The sequence below is a fragment of the Hemitrygon akajei genome, chromosome 14 (assembly GCF_048418815.1).
Source record: "Hemitrygon akajei chromosome 14, sHemAka1.3, whole genome shotgun sequence".
Taxonomy (NCBI): Eukaryota; Metazoa; Chordata; class Chondrichthyes; order Myliobatiformes; family Dasyatidae; genus Hemitrygon; species Hemitrygon akajei.
In genome coordinates this window covers 37058851-37079443 of record NC_133137.1, presented here as the reverse complement: position 1 = coordinate 37079443, position 20593 = coordinate 37058851, and the positions used below count along the sequence as shown (strand labels likewise).

General features: G+C 43.9%; 1 protein-coding gene across 11 annotated transcripts in view; it reads right to left on the bottom strand.

The window, feature by feature from the left end:
* Positions 1–8913: 8913 nt before the first annotated feature.
* git2a (G protein-coupled receptor kinase interacting ArfGAP 2a) overlaps positions 8914–20593 on the bottom strand; it is a 111572-nt gene continuing 99892 nt past the window's right edge. For 10 of the 11 annotated variants that reach the window (XM_073065840.1, XM_073065844.1, XM_073065843.1 and 7 more), the window contains 2 exons: positions 17253–17316; positions 8914–12498 (listed from right to left, as the gene is read on the bottom strand). In XM_073065840.1, coding sequence (XP_072921941.1) covers positions 12289–12498; positions 17253–17316 — 274 coding nt within the window. In that variant the 3' untranslated portion in view covers positions 8914–12288. The remainder of the gene's footprint in view (positions 12499–17252; positions 17317–20593) is intronic. The other variant, XM_073065845.1, reaches the window with a different exon arrangement.

Sequence of the window (20593 nt, the reverse complement as noted above, 5' to 3'; positions counted from 1 at the left end):
GGATTTAAAAGACAAGATGTCGGGACCGGAGGCAAGGGTCGAGCCAGTTCTACTCCATGATGTTTTGCTCCACTCTCCTTGGCACTGAGGCTGAGGTTGTGTCGTGCCCCGGCTGCTCTGGCTTAGTGTCTGCCAGCTTTGCGATGATTTGGCTCTGTGAGATGGACTGAGATGGAGACTAAGGGCCCATTCTGGCTGTTCCCAGCTTTGGGTTTATGGACTCAGTGCTTGCTTTATTGTTTGGATGATTTGATTTCATTTCTCTCTCTCTCTCTCTCTCTCTCTGTGCATTGGTTGTTGGCCTTTCTTTTGCGTTTCTTGTTTTGTAGATGTCTGTAAGCAAACAAATCTCAAGGTTGCGTAATTTATACAATCTTTGATAATAAAATGTACTTTGAACTTTGCTGTGCCTGCATGTTAACTTTCAGAGATTTAAGATCAAGGACAGTCAGGTCCCTCTAAATACCATAAGACATAGGAGTAGAATTAGGCCATTTGGCCCATCGAGTCTGCTCTGCCATTTAATCATGGCGGATCCTTTTTTTCCCTTCTCAGCCTCACTTCCCAACATTTGATGCCATGTCCAATCAAGAACCTAGCAATCTCTGTCTTAAATACAACCTATGACCTGGCCTTCACAGCTGCCTGTGGTAATAAATTCTACAAATTCACCTCCCTCTGGTTAAAGAAATTTCTTTGCATCTGTGTTAAATGGACACCCCTCTATCCTGAGGCTGTGCCCACTTGTCCTAGACTCCCCTACTGTGGGAAACATACCTTCCACATCCACTCAGTCTAGGCCTTTTGACATTCAAAAGGTTTCAGTGAGATCCCCCCCTCGTCCTTCTAAATTCCAGCGAGTACAGATCCAGAGCTATCAAACATTCCTCATGTGATAACCCTTTAATTCCAGAATCATCCTTGTGAACTTCCTCTGAACCCTCTCCGATGCCAGCACATCTTTTCTCACCACATATAGAAAAACAGAAAATAGTCTGCACATTTATTTCTTCTATCAACATGCATGACCATACGTTTTCCAACATTGTATTTCATTTTCCACTTTCTTGCCCGTTCTCCTAATCTGTCTAAGTCCTTCTGCAGCCTACCTGTTTCCTCAACACTACCTGCCCCTCCACCAATCTTCATAATATCTGCAAACTTGGCAACAAAGCCATCTATTCTATCATCTAAATGATTGATAAACAGCATAAAAATAATTGGTCCCAACACCGACCCCTATGGAACACCACTAGCAATCAATCAGAAAAGGATCCTTTTAATCCCCCTCACTTCCTTCTACCAATCAGATGCTCTGACCATGCCAGTAACTTTCCTGAAATACCATGGGCTCTGAACTTGGTAAGCAGCCTCATGTGTGGCACCTTGTCAAAGGCCTTCTGAAAGTCCAAATAGCAATCAGAAACATGGAGTCCATGAATGACCCAGTAAAGTCAAGATGTACTCTTTGCCATGGAGATGACAGCCGCTTCAATGGATGTAAGAGTGCCTGAGAGGGTGCATTTTGAACTCTGTGGCATCCTGAACAGCTTTTGGTCAAGCCTTCAATCTATTTATCTATTCCCAGCCACCACAGTAGCTCTGGGTGAGGCTCTTCATCTTGACTGTACCCAGGTGTTCTTCATGCAGACTTTCTAACACTCTGGTTCTCAGTTTCGAGGGAACCACAACACAAGATCCACACATCAGGGTTCTTTGACATACAGACAGTTGGTCTCATCTCACTGAGAACTCTGAAAACATAGGATTATGAGGCCGCGCGCAAGGTAGCAGCGGCCTTTCAGACTTGGTGCTACTTTTAATTTAATTTTATATTTTAAGTTTGATACACAATTTTCGATTAGGGCACATGGATAACAGACCGGCTATCTACCATCGCCAGATACTACTACAATACAGAGATCGCCCCAAAACAAACCTCCACAAAGATCTGCTGGCTGAATTATGCGACGTCGGCTTGCTGAGGGGAACGGGCCTACAATCCTTGGACTTGCCTGATGCTGGGAGCCGGAGATAGAGACGTCGAAAGCGATGTGCGAGGAAACAGAAGCGAGGCAAACGGGCAGGGGTCCGTGCCAGGCTCAAAGCAAACCCAGCCGACCGGCTCTCCCGTCCATTCTGCTCTCCAATGTCCGCTCCCTGGACAATAAAATGGACTACATCCGACTCCAACGTAATACTCGGCGGGAGTACAGAGTTTGCTCCGCGTACGTCTTCCCAGAGACATGGCTCACTGATGGGATTTCGGACGCCGCCGTTCAGGGGACGGGCTCGCCTTGTTTCGAGCGGACAGGGATGCAGCTGTCTCCGGTAAGGCTCACGGTGGCGGTGTCTGTGTTTACATCGACACGGAATGGTGAAAGAACTCTGTGCTGGTTTCCAGACACTGCTCATTGCTAGTGGAGTTTGTGGCAGTTCGATGCAGACCATTTTATTTGCCATGGGAATTCACCTCTGTCCTTATATTCGGTGTCTACATTCCCCCCAGCGCTAATGCTAAGGAGGCGCTCTGTGAACTGTACGGGGCTATTAGCGAATGCACACCCTGATGGTCTGTTTATTGTCGCCGGTGATTTTAACCACGTGAACCTTAAGTCAGTGCTCCCCAAATTCCATCAGTATGTGGACTTTGCAACGAGGGGGGAGAACGCATTGGACCTGGTTTACACAAACATCCCCGACGCGTACCGAGCTGAGCCCCGCCCCCACCTCGGATACTCAGACCACATCTCTGTTATGCTAATCCCAGCATACAGAGCTCGTCAGGCACTCCAGACCAGTTCAGAAGCAGGCGAATACCTGGCCAGCAGGAGCCATCTCTGCTCTTCAAGACTGCTTTGAGAACACTGACTGGCACATGTTCAGGGAGGCTGCAACCGATGGCGACTCTACCGACTTAGAGGAGTACACAGCATCAGTGACCAGCTACATCAGCAAGTGCATTGATGATGTTACTCTGTCCAAGACCATCACTATACGTGCCAACCAGAAGCCATGGATGACCGCAGAGGTGCGTGCGCTGCTGAGATCCCGCGACTCCGCCTTCAGAGCAGGTGACAAGGCAGCTCTAACAACAGCGAGGGCCAAACTGTCCCGGGCCATCAGAGGGGCAAAGTGTGCACACACCCAGCTAATCCACAGTCACCTCCAGGACAGCGGCGACACGCAGCGCATGTGGAAGGGCATCCAGGACATCACCAATTACAGGACAACATCACCTGACTGTGCAGGTGATGCCTCCCCCCCAGATGCGCTGAATAACTTCTCCACCCGGTTTGAGGCGGAAAATGACGTGGCGGTGAGGAAGACCACCCCTCCTGCGAATGACCAGGTGCTGTGTCTCACCGTGGCCGATGTGAGGAGAACCCTGTGCAAGGTCAACCCACAGAAGGCTGCTGGACCAGACAACGTCCCTGGTAGAGTGCTCAGAGGATGTGTAGACCAGCTAGCAGATGTTCTGACTGACATCTTCGACATCTCCCTGAGCAGCGCCACCATTCCAACGTGCTTCAAGGCCGCCACCATCGTCCCCATGCTGAAGAAGTCTTCAGTGTCCTGTCTAAATGACTACCGTCCCGTTGCACTCACATCCATCATCATGAAGTGTTTCGAGAGGTTCGTCATGAGGCACATAAAGACCCTGCTGCCCCCCTCACTGGACCCCTTGCAGTTTGCGTACAGTCCCAACCGCTCAACAGATGACGCCATTGCCATCACCCTCCACCTGGACAAAAAAGACACATACGTTCAGATGCTGTTCATAGACTTTAGTTCAGCATTCAACACAATCATCCCTCAGAAACTGATTGGAAAGCTGAGCCTACTGGGCCTAAACACCTCCCTCTGCAACTGGATCCTAGACTTTCTGACTGGGAGACCTCAGTCAGTTCGGATCGGGAGCAGCATCTCCGACACCATCACACTGAGCACGGGGGCTCCCCAAGGTTGTGTGCTCAGTCCACTGTTGTTCACTCTGCTGACCCACAACTGTGCTGCAACACACAGCTCGAACCATTTCATCAAGTTCACCGATGACACGACCGTGGTGGGTCTCATCAGCAAGAATGACGAGTCAGCTTACAGAGAGGAGGTGCAGCAGCTAACAGACTGGTGCAGAGCCAACAACCTGTCTCTTAATGTGAACAAAACAAAAGAGATAGTTGTTGACTTCAGGAGGGCACGGAGCGACCACATCCCGCTGAACATCGACAGCTCCTTGGTAGAGATTGTAAAGAGCACCAAATTTCTTGGTGTTCACCTGACGGAGAATCTCACCTGGTCCCTCAACACCAGCTCCATAGCAAAGAAAGCCCAGCAGTGTCTCAACTTTTTGCGAAGGCTGAGGGAAGTCCATCTCCCACCCCCCCATCCTCAACACATTCTACAGGGGTTGTATTGAGAGCGTCCTGAGCAACTACATCACTGCCTGGTTCGGAAATTGCACCATCTCGGATCGCAAGACCCTGCAGCGAATAGTGAGGTCAGCTGAGAAGATCATCGGGGTCTCTCTTCCTGCCATCACGGACATTTACACTACACGCTGCATCTGCAAAGGAACCAGCATTATGAAGAACCCCGTGCAACCCTCATACAATCTCTTCTCCCTCCTGCCGTCTCGGAAAAGGCTCCGAAGCATTCGGGCTCTTACAACTAGACTATATAACAGTTTCTTCCCCCAAGCTAACAGACTCCTCAATACCCGAAGCCTGGACTGACACCTTGCCCTACTGTCCTGTTTATTATTTATTGTAATGCCTGCACTGTTTTTGTGCACTTTATGCAGTCCAGTGTAGGTCTATAGTCTAGTATAGCTTTCTCTATGTTTTTTTTTATTACGTAGTTCAGTCTAGTTTTTTGTACTGTGTCATGTAAGCCATGGTTCTGAAAAACGTTGTCTCATTTTTACTATGCACTGTACCAGCAGTTATGATCGAAATGACAATAAAAGTTGACTTGACTTGATTACTATGAGCTGGCTATCCTGTGAGATGTCATAGACGGGTCATTCCGTGTTTCTCTTTGTATTTTGAAATTCGTTACCGGCATCTGGTCCACCAATGCTGTGTCACAGTATGAAGACTTTTCTTCTTTAGTTACCAGCAGTGGAAGACATGGCAAATCGTTAGCATTACTGTGTTGTTTGGTACCCTTGAACTCTACGGTGTAAGAGTGGGCTCCCAGGAAAAGTGCCCAACGTTGTAATCGGGTAGCAGTCACCACCGGGATTTTCTTCCTGGGATCGAAAATGGACACAAGTGGCTGGTGATCTGTCGCTTGTGTAATCTTTTGCCTGTAGGGGTAGTCCTCGAACAGGTAGAGGTCACCAGCTTCATGGCCATGCTGTTGAAAACGCAGCTGCGCTGGGCAGGGCACATCTCCAGGATGGAGGATCATTGCCTGCCCAAGATTGTGCTGTATGGCGAACTCTCCACTGGCCACCGTAACAGGGGGGCACTGAAGAAGAGGTACAAGGACTCTCTGAAGAAAACCTTGGTGCCTGTCACATTGACCATCGCCAGTGGTCTACTCTAGCCTCTGATTGCGAGGTCTGGCAACACACCATTCACCAGTCTGTCTCCTCCTTCAAGAGCGCAGGGCTGGTCTTGAGGACAAAAGGAGAAGGAGGAAGGACCGTGACACAGCAGCACCAAACCCAGAACAGATCTTCCCTTGCAGCCACTGTGGCCGGGTCTGCCTGTCCCGTATTGGCCTCGTCAGCCACCAGCGAGCCTGCAGCAGATGTGGGCAGCCCCCATTCCTAAATCTTCATTCGCGAAGCCAAGTCAAGAGAGAAAGAGAGAGAGAGAGAGGTAGTGGTGGAACTTCTTTTTTCCCCATAGTAGACTAAAGGCCTCTCAGTCGATCTGTTCTGCATTCATCAGAGATCTTGAAACAAATGCAATCGGACTTTCAGACCCATCTTCCATCGTGTGTGACAAAACGGTTCCAATGCCATAAAAGGACACATCGCACACCAGTCTAATGGGCAGCAATGGGTCATAATGGGTGAGAGGTTCATCGGATATTATTAAACTCTTTATTTCCTTGAATGCTCTTTCACATCTTTCTGACCACTTCCACTTTGCTCCTGTCTGTAAGTACATTGAATGGGTGCAGCACTGTAGCAATGTTTGGGAGAAACCGATGGTAGTTACAAGGCCCAAGTATGACCTGAGACGTGACACATTTTCTAGTTTGGATGCCTGTAGCATTGCTTCAGTCTTCTCTTGTGACTTATGTAAGCAATGCTTGTCAATGACCTGTCCACAGTATGAGATTTCATTCCTGTGCGCAGACCGTACTCACTCAGACTGATAAACACTTTACCAAGTTTCTGGAAGTGCTCTTCATCACTCTTGCCAGTCATGATGATGTCATCAGGGTAACATTGTGTTTCTGGGATATCTCGGAGCACTTGGTCCAATTATCTGAAGCTAATGTGATGTCAAAGTCAAGATGATTATACTGGAACAGACCCTTGTGAGTGTTGACTGTAAGGAACTTCCTGCTTGACTCCTCAATCTCTATTTGTGCAAATTAATCTTTGAAAACCTCTCCCAGCCTGCAAAAGGTGCAAAAATGTGTTCTATCCGTGGCAGAGGATATTGCACAGTACACAGCATAGGGTTGATGCTCACTTTTAAGTCCCCACATATGTGAACAGCACCAGCTTCCCTATCTTGATCACTGGGACAATGGGCATGGTCCAATCACTCCATTCAACCTTGGAGAGAATGTCAGAGACCCCTTAGCTCTGCAGTTTAGCATCCACTTTAGGATGTAGGCACTGGACGCACTTTATGGAATCTTAGTGTTGCTGTTTCATCCATTTCAGTTCATGCCTTTGAGTTTACCAATCCCCTTCTCAAACACCTTCTCATTAGCATTAATGTCAAGCTTCTTGAGTGTGACGGAGCTGCACTCATCCAGGCAAGTGGTGAGTATTCCACTACACTCCTGACCTGAGCCTTGGAGATGGTGGACAGGCTTTGGGGAGTCAGGAATTACATGCTGCAGGATTCCTAGCCTTTGATCTGCTCTGGTAACCACAGTGTTTATATGGTTTGACCAGTTCAGTTTCCTGTAAATGGTAACCCTCCTCCCAGGATGTTGATAGTAGGGGATTCAGTGAAGGTGATGCCACTGAATGTCAAGGTACCATGGTTAGAGCTTCTCTTGTTGGAGATGGTCATTAAGTCCACAAAACTGCTGTTTTTTTTTGTTTTTCACACTGTTCTCTGTAAAGTCCCGATTGTGTGAAAATCCCGATTTCTGATATACTCCAACCACACCATCTGGTGCCAACAATCACTCTATGGTCAAAATCATTCAGATCGCATTTCTTCCCCATTCTGTTATCTGGTCTGAACAACTGAACCTCTTAACCATGTCTGTATGCTTTTATGTACCAAGTTGCTGCCACATGACTGGCTGATTAGATATTTGCATCAATAAGGTGTACAGCTGTATGTAATAAAGTGGCCACTGAGTATGTTTAATGATCTGAATTGAAGGCTTTGTCATCAAGGTTATGGGTATTTGATGGGGGGGGGGGGCAGGTAATATTGAGCAAGCAAGCAGTCTGCAGGAATTGGGTCAGGCTGGGAGAATAGGTCTTAATTATAAACTCAAAATTTAACACCTGTCCTGCCATGTAGTCAAGTAAATTGAGACAGACATTTTTCAATCAACCACCAATTTTTAACTGCAGTTTAGTTCTTCATCCTCAGTGATTCCCCACTTTTAAAACAAGACATGGAATACAGATGCAAGTCATTCTCAGCAAAACAGCCAGCTTTTCACCTGTCCTTGTACCCATTCCATTTCTGTGGCTGATTCAGTTAAATTTTCTATCAAAGGTGAACCTTTGATAAACATTAGAATGTTTACTAATGGATGAATTAGTGATGGTGATGTTGTATGTCAAGGAGAGGTGGTTATACTGTCTTGAAAAAGACAATAACCTTTTATAGCAAAAAATATTACTTGCTACTTATTAGTTCATGCTTAAATGTTGTCTGAAATGCAGCATTTCTTAGATGCTGCAAATGCAACTGAACATTGCTTATTGATTGAATAACCCAATTCTGACACGGAGGGAAAAGTCAGTCACAGCTGAAAGTTGAAAGTCACAATCCTGTGAAACTCCTGCAGTAACATCTTAAAGATGAAACAAACAGTTCTAACCATCTGCCTTTGTACAGGGTACAACTCCTACCAGACAAGTGTTTTCCATTCATGTCACTGACTTTTCATTGAAACCCTACTCAAGCAAATGCTGTTTTGATGGTAACTCTAGAATTCAACTCTTTTGTGTATTGTTGGGGTCAGGATTGTCAATGATCCTTGTCATCAGTCCAAGAACCTCTACTCCCTACCATCAAGCAGGAGGTACCGTAGCGTTAGGATAAGAACTATTAGGATGGTGAAACAACTTCTTCCCCTAGGATGTAGGACTACTGAACTCCCTGCCTCCATCTAGGTCTCATCACATATGATGTGCCAGTAGAATTATACTGTTCACTTTTTGACTTGTCATAAATGCACCTTATTTGTGGTAATATTATTTTATGTGAGTCATGTGTACTCTGTTGAGCACCTTGGTTCAAAGGAATGTTGTTTTCTTTGGCAGCTTACATATATACAGTTGAAGTGACAATAGACTTGAACTTAATGTTTTGTCCCACAACCACAAACTAGTCAGTGGTGCCACCTGATAGTCATCAATGGTAATTTTCATACTTTGGTGACAATGAAGGACAGTAAGCAATCAGTTCGATCTGACCTGTGTGTAAGACATGTCTGGACAATAGAGTCATATGCATTAACATTAACTGAATTAATGAATTAAGCATATGCACCAAGGAATAAATAGTCCAGAAGACAAATCTGTACATGTAATGTATTTAATAAATCACACTAAACACATCATTACAAACTGTACATGCTTGGCTGGTTTCAATATAACCAGTAACAGTTGAAAGAGACATACAAATAGTAGATAGGAAGAGCCACGTGACATCCACAAAGGTTACATCAGGATTCATTCATTCTGGAAGGAAAAAGTGAAACAAGCCTTTGGTGGACTTCAAAGGTGAAATTTCCTTGAATAGAAACAGAAGTGGAGTGGGTTCACTTTAAGAGATGGGGGTCAAAATATCCAGAAGACAAAAGCAAAAGATAAAGTTATTTAAAACTTGTTTTGTTCTGCAATTTTACTACTCCTTGGTTTCAAACAAGGCCTCAAAATAATTTAACTAAATTGGACAAGATAAGGAGGTTCATAAAAGAACACCCACATTTGCCTGAAAGTGCTAGTAATGGACTTAAAAAAACTAGAATTATGAAGGATAGCTTCATGATCCCCAAACTGGAAATTCGGATCCCATTTTCTATGATCTACTAATTTTAAGAAAGCAGATAGTGTGGTGTATCAGAATTTCTAGTTTGTGGGAATCAATTAGAAGAATTGATAGATGCATGAAAAGATAGAGCTTGCTTGCCTGACAACCATTAGCTTCTGTAAAAATGTTGCCCAAGGTTCAGGTCACAAAAACATATTGGCAGGATATGAAACTTGAATCACGGAGCAGGATGGAACATCAAGGAATTGGGGTTTGTTATTATAACAAGAAACCCTTCATCCCATAGTTGCATTAGGAGACTTTCAAACCTTAGCCAATTGTAATATATTATATCACAGCTTTTAAGAACAAATACATATCCTGTCATGTACAAGTGACTTGTCAAGTTCCACCCAACATCTATGGGCAGTTGGCTAGTGACTAGATTTATATTGTAGGCTGGTAGTGCCTCTTGTAATCAATACCAATATTTAGTTTCTAATTCATACCACAATACTATACCATAAAACCCACTCTTGCCTGAAAATAATCAGTTTCCATGCTCAAAATAAAAGATCCTGAGTACAACCTGCTGCTCTCCTCTTCCCAATGTCTCGTGCTAAAGTATCCACAGAACCTTATGTATAAGCAAGGCTCCATCTCTTGCTTTGGACGAAACTGAAGTCCACAAACAAACTGAGGCATCACCTTGCTAAGGAGACAAAGGATATGATCTCGATTATTCGCTCCTCCATTAACTGTTTCTCCTTTACACAGGAGACCGATCAGGGTTACCTGTTTCCCTGAATGCTGCTGCCAGTGACTTGATGAGCTGCTGGCAGGAAGTGCACTTATGGACTGGTCCTGCCAGTTCAAATCCATACTGTACTTTACACTGATTAGCCAATGTGCAGATTCATTCATCAATACAAAGTTGACCAACCAGTTATACTTTTTATAATAACTTGCATATAAATCTGGCGACTTCTGCTGTACTCCATCTGTTAACTCACTTGCCAACAAGGAGAATTTGAAGTCACAGATGTCACCACTCCAAAGAAAATTGTGCTATTTTTGTTTTGGTGGGTTCTAATCTAAAAGTCCCTGTGCCAGGACTGAAAATGATGTGTCTGAGTGATGATACAGAGATCGACAAAAATCATATCTTTTAGGAATTCAACACAGGCGACCCCCACCCTGACATAGTGGGGTTGTGTTCCTTACTGCTATTTTCTGTAACACAAACCCCCCCCCCCCCTTTCCCCACTGAATCCCACATTATAAGTGGAGGTGTGTTCCTACAGTATTATTTCCCTCTAACTCATTTTATCAGCAATGCATCTGGCATTTATATTTGTCTTGCCCTCACAAATTCCATCCCAGTGTATTTTATTCTACATCGTCAAATTACTGGATAGTGATTTGGGAATTCTCCAAGAGTGAATTTCTATTTATTGAATGGCCATAATAGGGGTTGCCTGTACAAAGCACATAAAATTGCATGTTTGACTACCATGCACTGATCCATACAAATTTAGTCAATTTTAAAAGCTGGCCAACTAAAATTAGATGGTTTTAACAATTAAATGATCAAAAAAATATGTAATTCTGAACAATAAATAACTTCTGCACATACACAACAGTATTAACACAGTTGTAAATTATCATCCACAAAAAACCTAATCAATCTTAAGGGCTGCTTGTTCCAGGCAGTATATTGCATTGATTCTGTGCTGTCAAGCATGTAGGTCACAAGCTGTGATACCATGAGGTACAACGTGCACAAAGCAATAATCAGTATGGCTTTTTGTTCAACAACGCCTTGACCAATCTAACTTTTGACAAATAATATAATCCTGGTTTAAAATTTGTGCATGACATTGGATAAGGAAGCATGATTAACACCACTCATATTCAATAGAACTGACAAGCTACGTTGAAGACACGGTACATTGTTTAAAACACTGAAATGGCTAAAAAAAAACTCCAGTTGTTGTTGCAACTTACCCAATATCTATGGTCAAATGAACATAGACAACCAAATTTGTTTGCATTGAATTTAGTCCCAATCCTTGCTAAAAATAGCAACTTATGTAAATATTTCATTAATATATATAATGGTAGAGCACAGAAACAGACTACCTGGCCTTCTGTATCTGTGCTGAGCTACTCAATTAGACCCATACCTCTGCTTTCCCCCATTTGAGACAATACTTCCAGCTGAAATTTAGCCACTGGATTAGCAACACCCCATTATTATTTAGTTTCAGCTACAATAGCTGATTAACACCATTTTTACCAACTCAGCACTTCATAGTGGCAAACTGCTCTTTGCCTTTATACAATCTAGATACTTGCTTTAATCCACCTTCAATATCACTCTTCTCTTGTGCTTTGCTCCTATACCACACCCATTCCCATTCTATTGCCCTCTGTATTTCATATCCTGACTGTCATTGACTAATAATTTAAATCTTATTTATAGTAATAGTGAATATAATGTAGTTTTAATCACCCCAATGGAGCAACTTCAAACAATATTTCCCCTAGCAAGGCATAATATGGAAATATTGTAGAGCTTTATAACCTTGAAAGAAAGAGATTTTAAATTGTCATATATTTCTGTGGTTAATACACTTCAAACAATAAGATGCACAATTCCAATTAGCAACTGTTATCTGCCTGATTTAGCTCCCTGAAGGCAAAGTCTAACCAGTGGAAAGTGACAACAGAAATATGCACCAAAAGGTTAGCCTATTGGCCACAAACATAAGCAGAAAAAAAACATTAATATCCAAAAAATGTAAATTATATTAAAAAGCATGCAAACATAATACTGACAGAGCCCAGACCAAATCTGGTGCATATTCAAAATAGTTATTTTTATATAAAAATTTGCCAATAAAAATGGGGAAAATTGTAATTAGTTGCTTTCTTTTGTCATTATGGTAACGAGTTGCTTGGCAGCTTTGGCAATGTCGTATGCACACTGGATCACTTGCTGTGTCACAAGCTGAATGTCAGTTGTGGGACTGGGTTCTGTAGGTAGTGCTTTCTTGCATTCTGACTGAAGTCTGTATGCACTTGAAGTTAATAGACTCAGAGAGGCCCGAACCAGGTCTGAGCGAGGTTTCTACATGTTAAAAGGAGAAACATTTTTCTTCATTAGTTATCCTCCAAACAACTGAATAGCTCATTTAAAAAAATGTGAAGTGTTTTACACGTCCACATAATGGAATAAAACAATTGTATAACCAAACCTAATTTGGGAATTTTGTTTTTATTTGATCCATCCACTTTCTGGCAATTACGTGTAAGAATCTTAACACAAAATAATTAGACCTTGCGTGGGCCTGCATTACCTTTCAATCTCAAAGTTAATGATAAGGGTTTAAAGTTAAGAAGCAGGTAAAAAGAACACAATGTGGATGAAAAATACAAAAATAATCATGATACAGTGGAAGGCAGGAGGGATAATTCCAAAGTTTGCATGGAATGGGGCACTGAAGTAAAAGACAAAGAGAGACAAGGTGAAACTAAGAACAACGGAATTATTGCCTGTGACTGTTTTACTAAAAATACTATGTAGCAATGAATCAAACCTGTGAACTTCAAATTGTAACAGATTGTAATAAAGTGATCAAAAAAAAGTCAGAGGGCAGAGTGGTGAACAAGGCATCGGCACACTGGCCTTCATTAGTTATTGCACTGAGTATCAGAGATGGGATGTAATGTTGCAGTTGCATGGGATGTTGGGGAGGGCACACTTGGAGTACTGTGTGCAGTTTTGGTTACTCTGTTATTGGAAGGCTATCATAAAACTGGAAATAATGAAAAGAAGATTTATTATTCAAGGGCCTGAGTTATTTGAGAGGTTCAGCAGGCTTGTACTTAATCCCTTGGAGCATAGAAGGCTGAATGGTGACATTAAAGAGGTCACCTCTCTGTCTTATAAAATCCTGAAGGATATACAACACTATCCAAAAGTCTTAGCCACATACTGTGCGTATAAAAAGTATCCCCCCCCCACCCAGGAAGACTTCATGTTTTATTGTCTTACAACATTGAATCACCGTGGATTTAATTTGGCTTTTTTGACACTGATCAACAGAAAATGACTCTTCCATGTCTAAGTGGAAAAAATTCTACAAATTTGTCTAAATTTACTACAATTATTAAACACAAAGTAATTGATTACACTTTACTCACCCTCTTCAAGTCAGTATTTAGTAGATGCACCTTTGGCAGCAATTACAGCCTTGAGTCTGTGTGGATAGGTCTCCATCAGATCTTGCACAACTGGACACTGCTATTTTTCCCCATTCTTCTTTATAGAACTGCACAAGCTCTGCCAGATTGCATGGGGATCATGAGTGAACAGCCCTTTTCAAGTCCAGCCACAAATTCTCAATGGGATTGAGGTCTGAGCTCTAGGACTCTGACTTGGCCACTCCTGGACATTAACTTTGTTGTTCTTAAGCCATTCCTGTGTAGCTTTGGCTTTATGCTTGGGGTTATTGTCTTGCTGGAAAACAAATTTTCTCCCAAGTTGCAGTTCTCTTGCAGACTGCATCCTCCTACGGGGTTTTCCTATATTTTGCTGCATTCATATTACCCTCTACCTTCATAAGTCTTCCAGGGCCTGCTGCAGTGAAGCATCCCCACAGCATGATGCAACCACCATGCTTCATGGTAGGGATAGTATGTTTATTGGCTATCATTCAAAATGCTATAATATTTCGCATTTAGTCTGATGGCCAAAAGCTCCATTTTGGTTTCATCAGACCATAGAAACTCCTTCCAGCTGACTTCAAAGTCTCTCACATACCTTCTGGCAAACCCTAGCCAAGATTTCAATGTGTGTTTTTTTTCCCCCAACAGTGGCTTTCTCTTTGCCACTCTCCCATAAAGCTGCGACTGGTGAAGCACCTGGCCAACAACTGTTTTACGCAGAGTCTCTCCAACCTCAGCCACTGAAGCTTGTAGTCCTCAGAGCTGTCATAGGTCCCTTGGTGGCCTCCCTCGCTAGTCACAGTCACTCAGTTTTTGAGAACAGTCTTCCCTGAGCAGATTTACAGCCGTGTCATGTTCTTTCCACTTCTTGATTGACTTAACTGTACTCCAAGGGATATTCAGTGACTTGGAAATTTTCTTGTATCTATGTCCTGACTTGTGCTTTTCAATAACCTTTTCAGGGAGCTACTTGGAGTGCTCTTTTGTCTTCATGGTGTAGTTTTTGCCAGGATACAGACTCACCAGCTGTTGGTCCTTTCAGATACAGGTGTATTTTTATTACAAACAGTTGAAACACCTTGACTGCTCATGGTGATTTCTATTTAACTAAAACCAATTGGCTGCACCAGTGATGATTTGGTGTGTCATGTTAAAGGGGGTGAATACTAATGCAACAATTAGTGTTTTATATCTGTAATTTAGATCACTTTGTAGAGATCTGTTTTCACTTTGACACAAAAGTCTTTTTCTGTTGATCAGTGTCAAAAAAAAAAGTCAAGTTAAATCCCAGCAACACACACAAAATGCTGGTGGAACACAGCAGGCCAATATCTATTGGAAGAAGTACAGTTGACATTTCAGGTCGAGACCCTTCATCAGGACTAGCGGAAAAAAGAGATAGTAAGAGATTTTAAAGTGGGAGGGGGAGGGGGAGAACCGAAATGATAGGAGAAGACAGGAGTGGGAGGGATGAAGCTAAGGGCTGGGAAGTTGATTGGCAAAAGGGATACAAGGCTAGAAAAGGGGGAGTATCATAGGACGGAAGGCCCTGGAAGAAAGGGGGAGGGTAGCACCAGAGTATCCCTTTTGCCAATCAACTTCCCAGCCCTTAGCTTCATCCCTCCCACTCCTGTCTTCTCCTATCATTTCGGGTCTCCCTCTCCCCCCCCCCCAAATCTCTTACTATCTCTTTTTTCCGTTAGTCCTGACAAAGGGTCTCGACCCGCAATGTAGACTGTATTTCTTCCTACAGATGCCGCCCAGCCTGCTGTGTTCCACCAGCATTTTGCGTGTGTTGCTTGAATTTCCAGCATTTGCAGATTTCCTCGTGTTTGTGTTTTCAAATTAAATCCACTGTGACTCGATGTTGTAAAACAATCAAACATGAGAGCAAAGTCAAGATGGCACTAAATGGCAACTCCTTTGCTTGCCTCTTCGAAAACAGCTCTATTTCTATCTTTGATATCTCTTTTTTTCCTTTTCAAGGTTCTTTTGAAGACCCTGACCTGGAGTTACACGCTGACTTTGGTTCTTTGTGGGAATGGGACCCGCTCTTGGGGCCTCATGACCGGCGGCTTTTCGATATGCCAAGGATGTGGCCGGGAAGACTAGCGTGCCTTCAGGGTGCTGGATTTTCGGGGACTGTAGACGGACTGATTCAAGGCTGGTGCCCTTGACTGAGGTGTCGCAAGAGAACACAGAACATCTGGAGCAACGGGTTAGCTGCCTTGGGCTGTGTGTCCAGAGACCTGAACCCTGGGGCTGACTCCGGGTGCAGAGCTCGGAAAAAGTGAAGCAACAGACTTTTATCATGGATCAGCGAGTTGTTTGTTATGTCTCTCCTCCCACCGTGGAGGGAGGGAGGGAGGGAGAGAGGGAGAGAGGGAGAGAGGGAGAGAGGGAGAGAGGGAGAGAGGGAGAGAGGGAGAGAGGGAGAGAGGGAGAGAGGGAGAGAGGGAGGGAGGGAGGGAGAGAGGGAGAGAGGGAGAGAGGGAGAGAGGGAGAGAGGGAGAGAGGGAGAGAGGGAGGGAGGGAGAGAGGGAGAGAGGGAGAGAGGGAGAGAGGGAGAGAGGGAGAGAGGGAGAGAGGGAGAGAGGGAGAGAGGGAGAGAGGGAGAGAGGGAGAGAGAGAGGGAGAGAGGGGGAGGGAGAGAGGGAGAGAGGGGGAGAGAGAGAGGGAGAGAGGGAGAGGGAGAGGGAGAGGGAGAGGGAGAGGGAGAGGGAGAGGGAGAGGGAGAGGGAGAGGGAGAGGGAGAGGGAGAGGGAGAGGGAGAGGGAGAGAGAGACTGACTGACTGACTTTGGTATGCTGAATTACTGGATGAATGAGTAGTCTTTGGGGTACTGCAAGTCTGTGTCTTTATTGATGCTTTGCTGCACACTTGAGTGCTTGGTGGAGGCTGCCGATGCTTTTATGCTGGTGGGGGAGGGGGGTCGTTGCCTTGCTGCTGCTTGTGCACGGGGGGGGGGGGGCTTTGGGGTTCTTTATTCATTCTTTAGGGCACTACTGATTTCATGGATGTTTGCAAAGAAAAAGAATTTCAGGATGTATATTGTATACATTTGTGACACCTACTGAAATTCCAAGGAGGTGAAAACTTTTTATAGGCACAGTACCATATATTAGGTCGTTCCAGTTACCAAATAACACCTCATACTACTGAGCTAATACAACACTTTTCCAACTGCCTATTTTAACTAATATACAATTTGGTGTAAAAGTCTTCGGCACCCTAGCTGTATATATGTACCTAATAGTTTTGCACAGTACTGTAGACAGGGTAAATGCACATAGAATGGAAGACTTTGTACAGTTTATTGTATGAACAGAGTCAATGAATTACAGAACCAAATGGGAACATTTAAACCGTCAGATATGATTAGCTGATAGAATGACAGGTGATTGTACTGTGCACATTCCCCAGCCTGGTTGGTTTGGTATCATATCATATCGTGTGCTGACATGATAATGTGGACTTGATTCGACATATCGATTAATGGATGTGGTATTGTGAGGCTGACATTTCTGTGAGAGGCAACATCACTAATGTGGCATTACACAACTGATAAAAGTAACTGTATTCAGAAGTTCAGAATTTTAAATAAGCTTGAAGTTATTTGAAAAACAATTTTTGAAGGATTTAAAGAAAACTCACCTTTGGAAAAAGAGCTGCCATCTCCGCTACAGCAACATGTATCCTCTCTGAGCAGGGCATAAAGCTAATGGGTGCAACAGTACAGAGGGAATGGGGGAAAGATGGGGGGAGTGGGGGTAGGGAAGAAGTCATTAGTCATTCAGTTCAAACACTACAATATTCCAATTAAAATTAACATTCAAGCCTAAAATGGTTGTCAGGAACTGAGATGGGCATGCAGTATCAACAATACAATGGCAAGGGTATTCAACTTCGTCTTTGGGATGTAACGGTAAAGTTCGCAAAGCCCAAGTATCTGGGCTCAACTTGAGTTTATATCAAGTTGGCCACACCGCAGGTAAAGGCTACACAGGCAGAAAGGGAAGGGGTGGCCACTAGACAGCATAGCAGTAGGCAGGTAGTGCAGGAGTCCCCTGAGGTCATCTCCCTCCTAAACAGATATACTGTTTTGGATACTGTTGGGGGAGATGTCTCATCAGGGGAAGGCAGCAGCAGCCGAGTTCATTGCACCATGGGTGGCTCTGCGGCACAGGAGCGAAGGAAAAGGAGTGGGAGAGCTATAGTGATAGGGGATTCGATTGTAAGGGGAATAGATAAGCGTTTCTGCGGCCGCAAACGAGACTCCAGGATGGTATGTTGCCTCCCTGGTGCAAGGATCAAGGATGTCTCTGAACAGCTGCAGGACATTCTGGAATGGGAGGGTGAACAGCCAGTGGTCATGGTGCACATAGGTACCAACGATATAGGTAAAAAACGGGATGAGGTCCTACAAGGTGAATTTAGGGAGTTAGGAGATAAACTAAAAGGTAGGACCAGAAAGGTAATAATCTCTGGATTACTACCAGTGCCACGTGCTAGTCAGAGTAGAAATAGGAGGATATTTCAGATGAATACGTGGCTTGAAAAATGGTGCAAGGGGGAGGGATTCAAATTTCTGGGGCATTGGAACCAGTTCTGGGGGAGGTGGGACCGGTATAAACAGGACAGTCTGCATCTGGGCTGGACTGGAACCAATGTCCCAGGGGGAGCATTTGCTACTGCTGTTCAGGAGGCTTTAAACTAATGTGGCAGGGGGATGGGAACAAGTGCAGAGAGACAGAGGGGTATAAAATGAGGGTAGAAGCAAAAAGTAGTAAGGTGAAAAGTAAAAGTGGCAGGCAGGCAAATCCAGGGCAAAAAGCAAAAAGAGCCACTTTTCAACATAATTGTATAAGGGCTAAGAGTGTTGTGAAAACAAGCCTGAAGACTTTGTGTGTCAATGCGAGGAGCATTCGTAACAAGGTGGATGAAGTGAATGTGCAGATAGTTATGAATATGATATAGTTGGGATCACAGAGAGGAGATTAACGCAATAGAAAGGAAGGACATTAGCCTGGAGGATGTGGAATCGATATGGGTAGAGCTGCATAACACTAAGAGGCAGAAAACGCTGGTGGGAGTTGTGTACAGGCCACCTAACAGTAGTAGTGAGGTTGGGGATGGCATTAAACAGGAAATTAGAAATGCATGCAATAAAGGAACAGTAGTTATAATGGGTGACTTCAATCTATATATCGATTGGGTGAACCAAATTGGTAAGGGTGCTGAGGAAGAGGATTTCTTAGAATGTATGCGGGATGGTTTTCTGAACCGACATGTCGAGGAACCAACTAGAGAGCAGGCCATTCTAGATTGGGTATTGAGCAATGAGGAAGGGTTAGTTAGCAATCTTGTCATGCGAGGCCCCTTGGGTAAGAGTGACCATAATATGGTGGTATTCTTCATTAAGATGGAGAGTGACATAGTTAATTCAGAAACAAAGGTTCTGAACTTAAAGAAGGGTAACTTTGAAGGTATGAGACGTGAATTAGCTAAGATAGACGGGCAAATGATACTTAAAAGGGTTGACGGTGGATATGCAATGGCAAGCATTTAAAGATCGCATGGATGAACTACAACAATTGTTCATCCCAGTTTGGCAAAAGAATAAACCAGGGAAGGTAGTGCACCCGTGGCTGACAAGGGAAATTAGGGATAGTATCAAGTCCAAAGAAGAAACATATAAATTAGCAAAAAAAAAAAGCGGCACACCTGAGGACTGGGAGAAATTCAGAGACCAGCAGAGGAGGACAAAGGGCTTAATTAGGAAAGGGAAAAAAGATTATGAGAGAAAGCTGGCAGGGAACATAAACTGACTGTAAAAGCTTTTATAGATACATGAAAAGAAAAAGATTGGTCAAGACAAATGTAGGTCCTTTACGGTCAGAAACAGGTGAATTGATCATAGGGAACAAAGACATGGCAGACCAATTGAATAACTACTTTGGTTCTGTCTTCACTAAGGAGGACATAAATAATCTTCCGGAAATAGTAAGGGACCGAGGGTCTAGTGAGATGGAGGAACTGAGGGAAATACATGTTAGTAGGGAAGTGGTGTCAGGTAAATTGAAGGGATTAAAGGCAGATAAATCCCCAGGGCCAGATGGTCTGCATCCCAGAGTGTTTAAGGAAGTAGCCCAAGAAATAGTGGATGCATTAGTGATAATTATTCAAAACTCCTTAGATTCTGGATTAGTTCCTGAGGATTAGAGGGTGGCTAATGTAACCCCACTTTTTAAAAAAGGAGGGAGAGAGAAACCGGGGAATTATAGACCGGTTAGTCTGACATCGGCGGTGGGGAAAATGCTAGAGTTGGTTATCAAAGATGTGATAACCGCACATTTGGGAAGAGGTGAAATCATCGGACAAAGTCAGCATGGATTTGTGAAAGGAAAATCATGTCTGATGAATCTTATAGAATTTTTTGAAGATGTAACTAGTAGAGTGGATCGGGGAGAGCCAGTGGATGTGGTATATTTAGATTTTCAAAAGGCTTTTGACAAGGTCCCACACAGGAGATTAGTGTGCAAACTTAAAGCACATGGTATTGGGGGTATGGTATTGATGTGGATAGAGAATTGGTTGGCAGACAGGGAGCAAAGAGTGGGAGTAAACGGGACCTTTTCAGAATGGCAGGCAGTGACTAGTGGGGTACCACAAGGCTCAGTGCTGGGACCCCAGTTGTTTACAATATATATTAATGATTTAGACGAGGGAATTAAATGCAGCTTCTCCAAGTTTGCGGATGACACGAAGCTGGGCGGCGGTGTTAGCTGTGAGGAGGATGCTAAGAGGATGCAGGGTGACTTGGATAGGTTAGGTGAGTGGGCAAATTCATGGCAGATGCAATTTAATGTGGATAAATGTGAGGTTATCCACTTTGGTTGCAAGAACAGGAAAACAGATTATTTGAACGGTGGCCGATTAGGAAAAAGGGAGATGCAACGAGACCTGGGTGTCATTGTACACCAGTCATTGAAGGT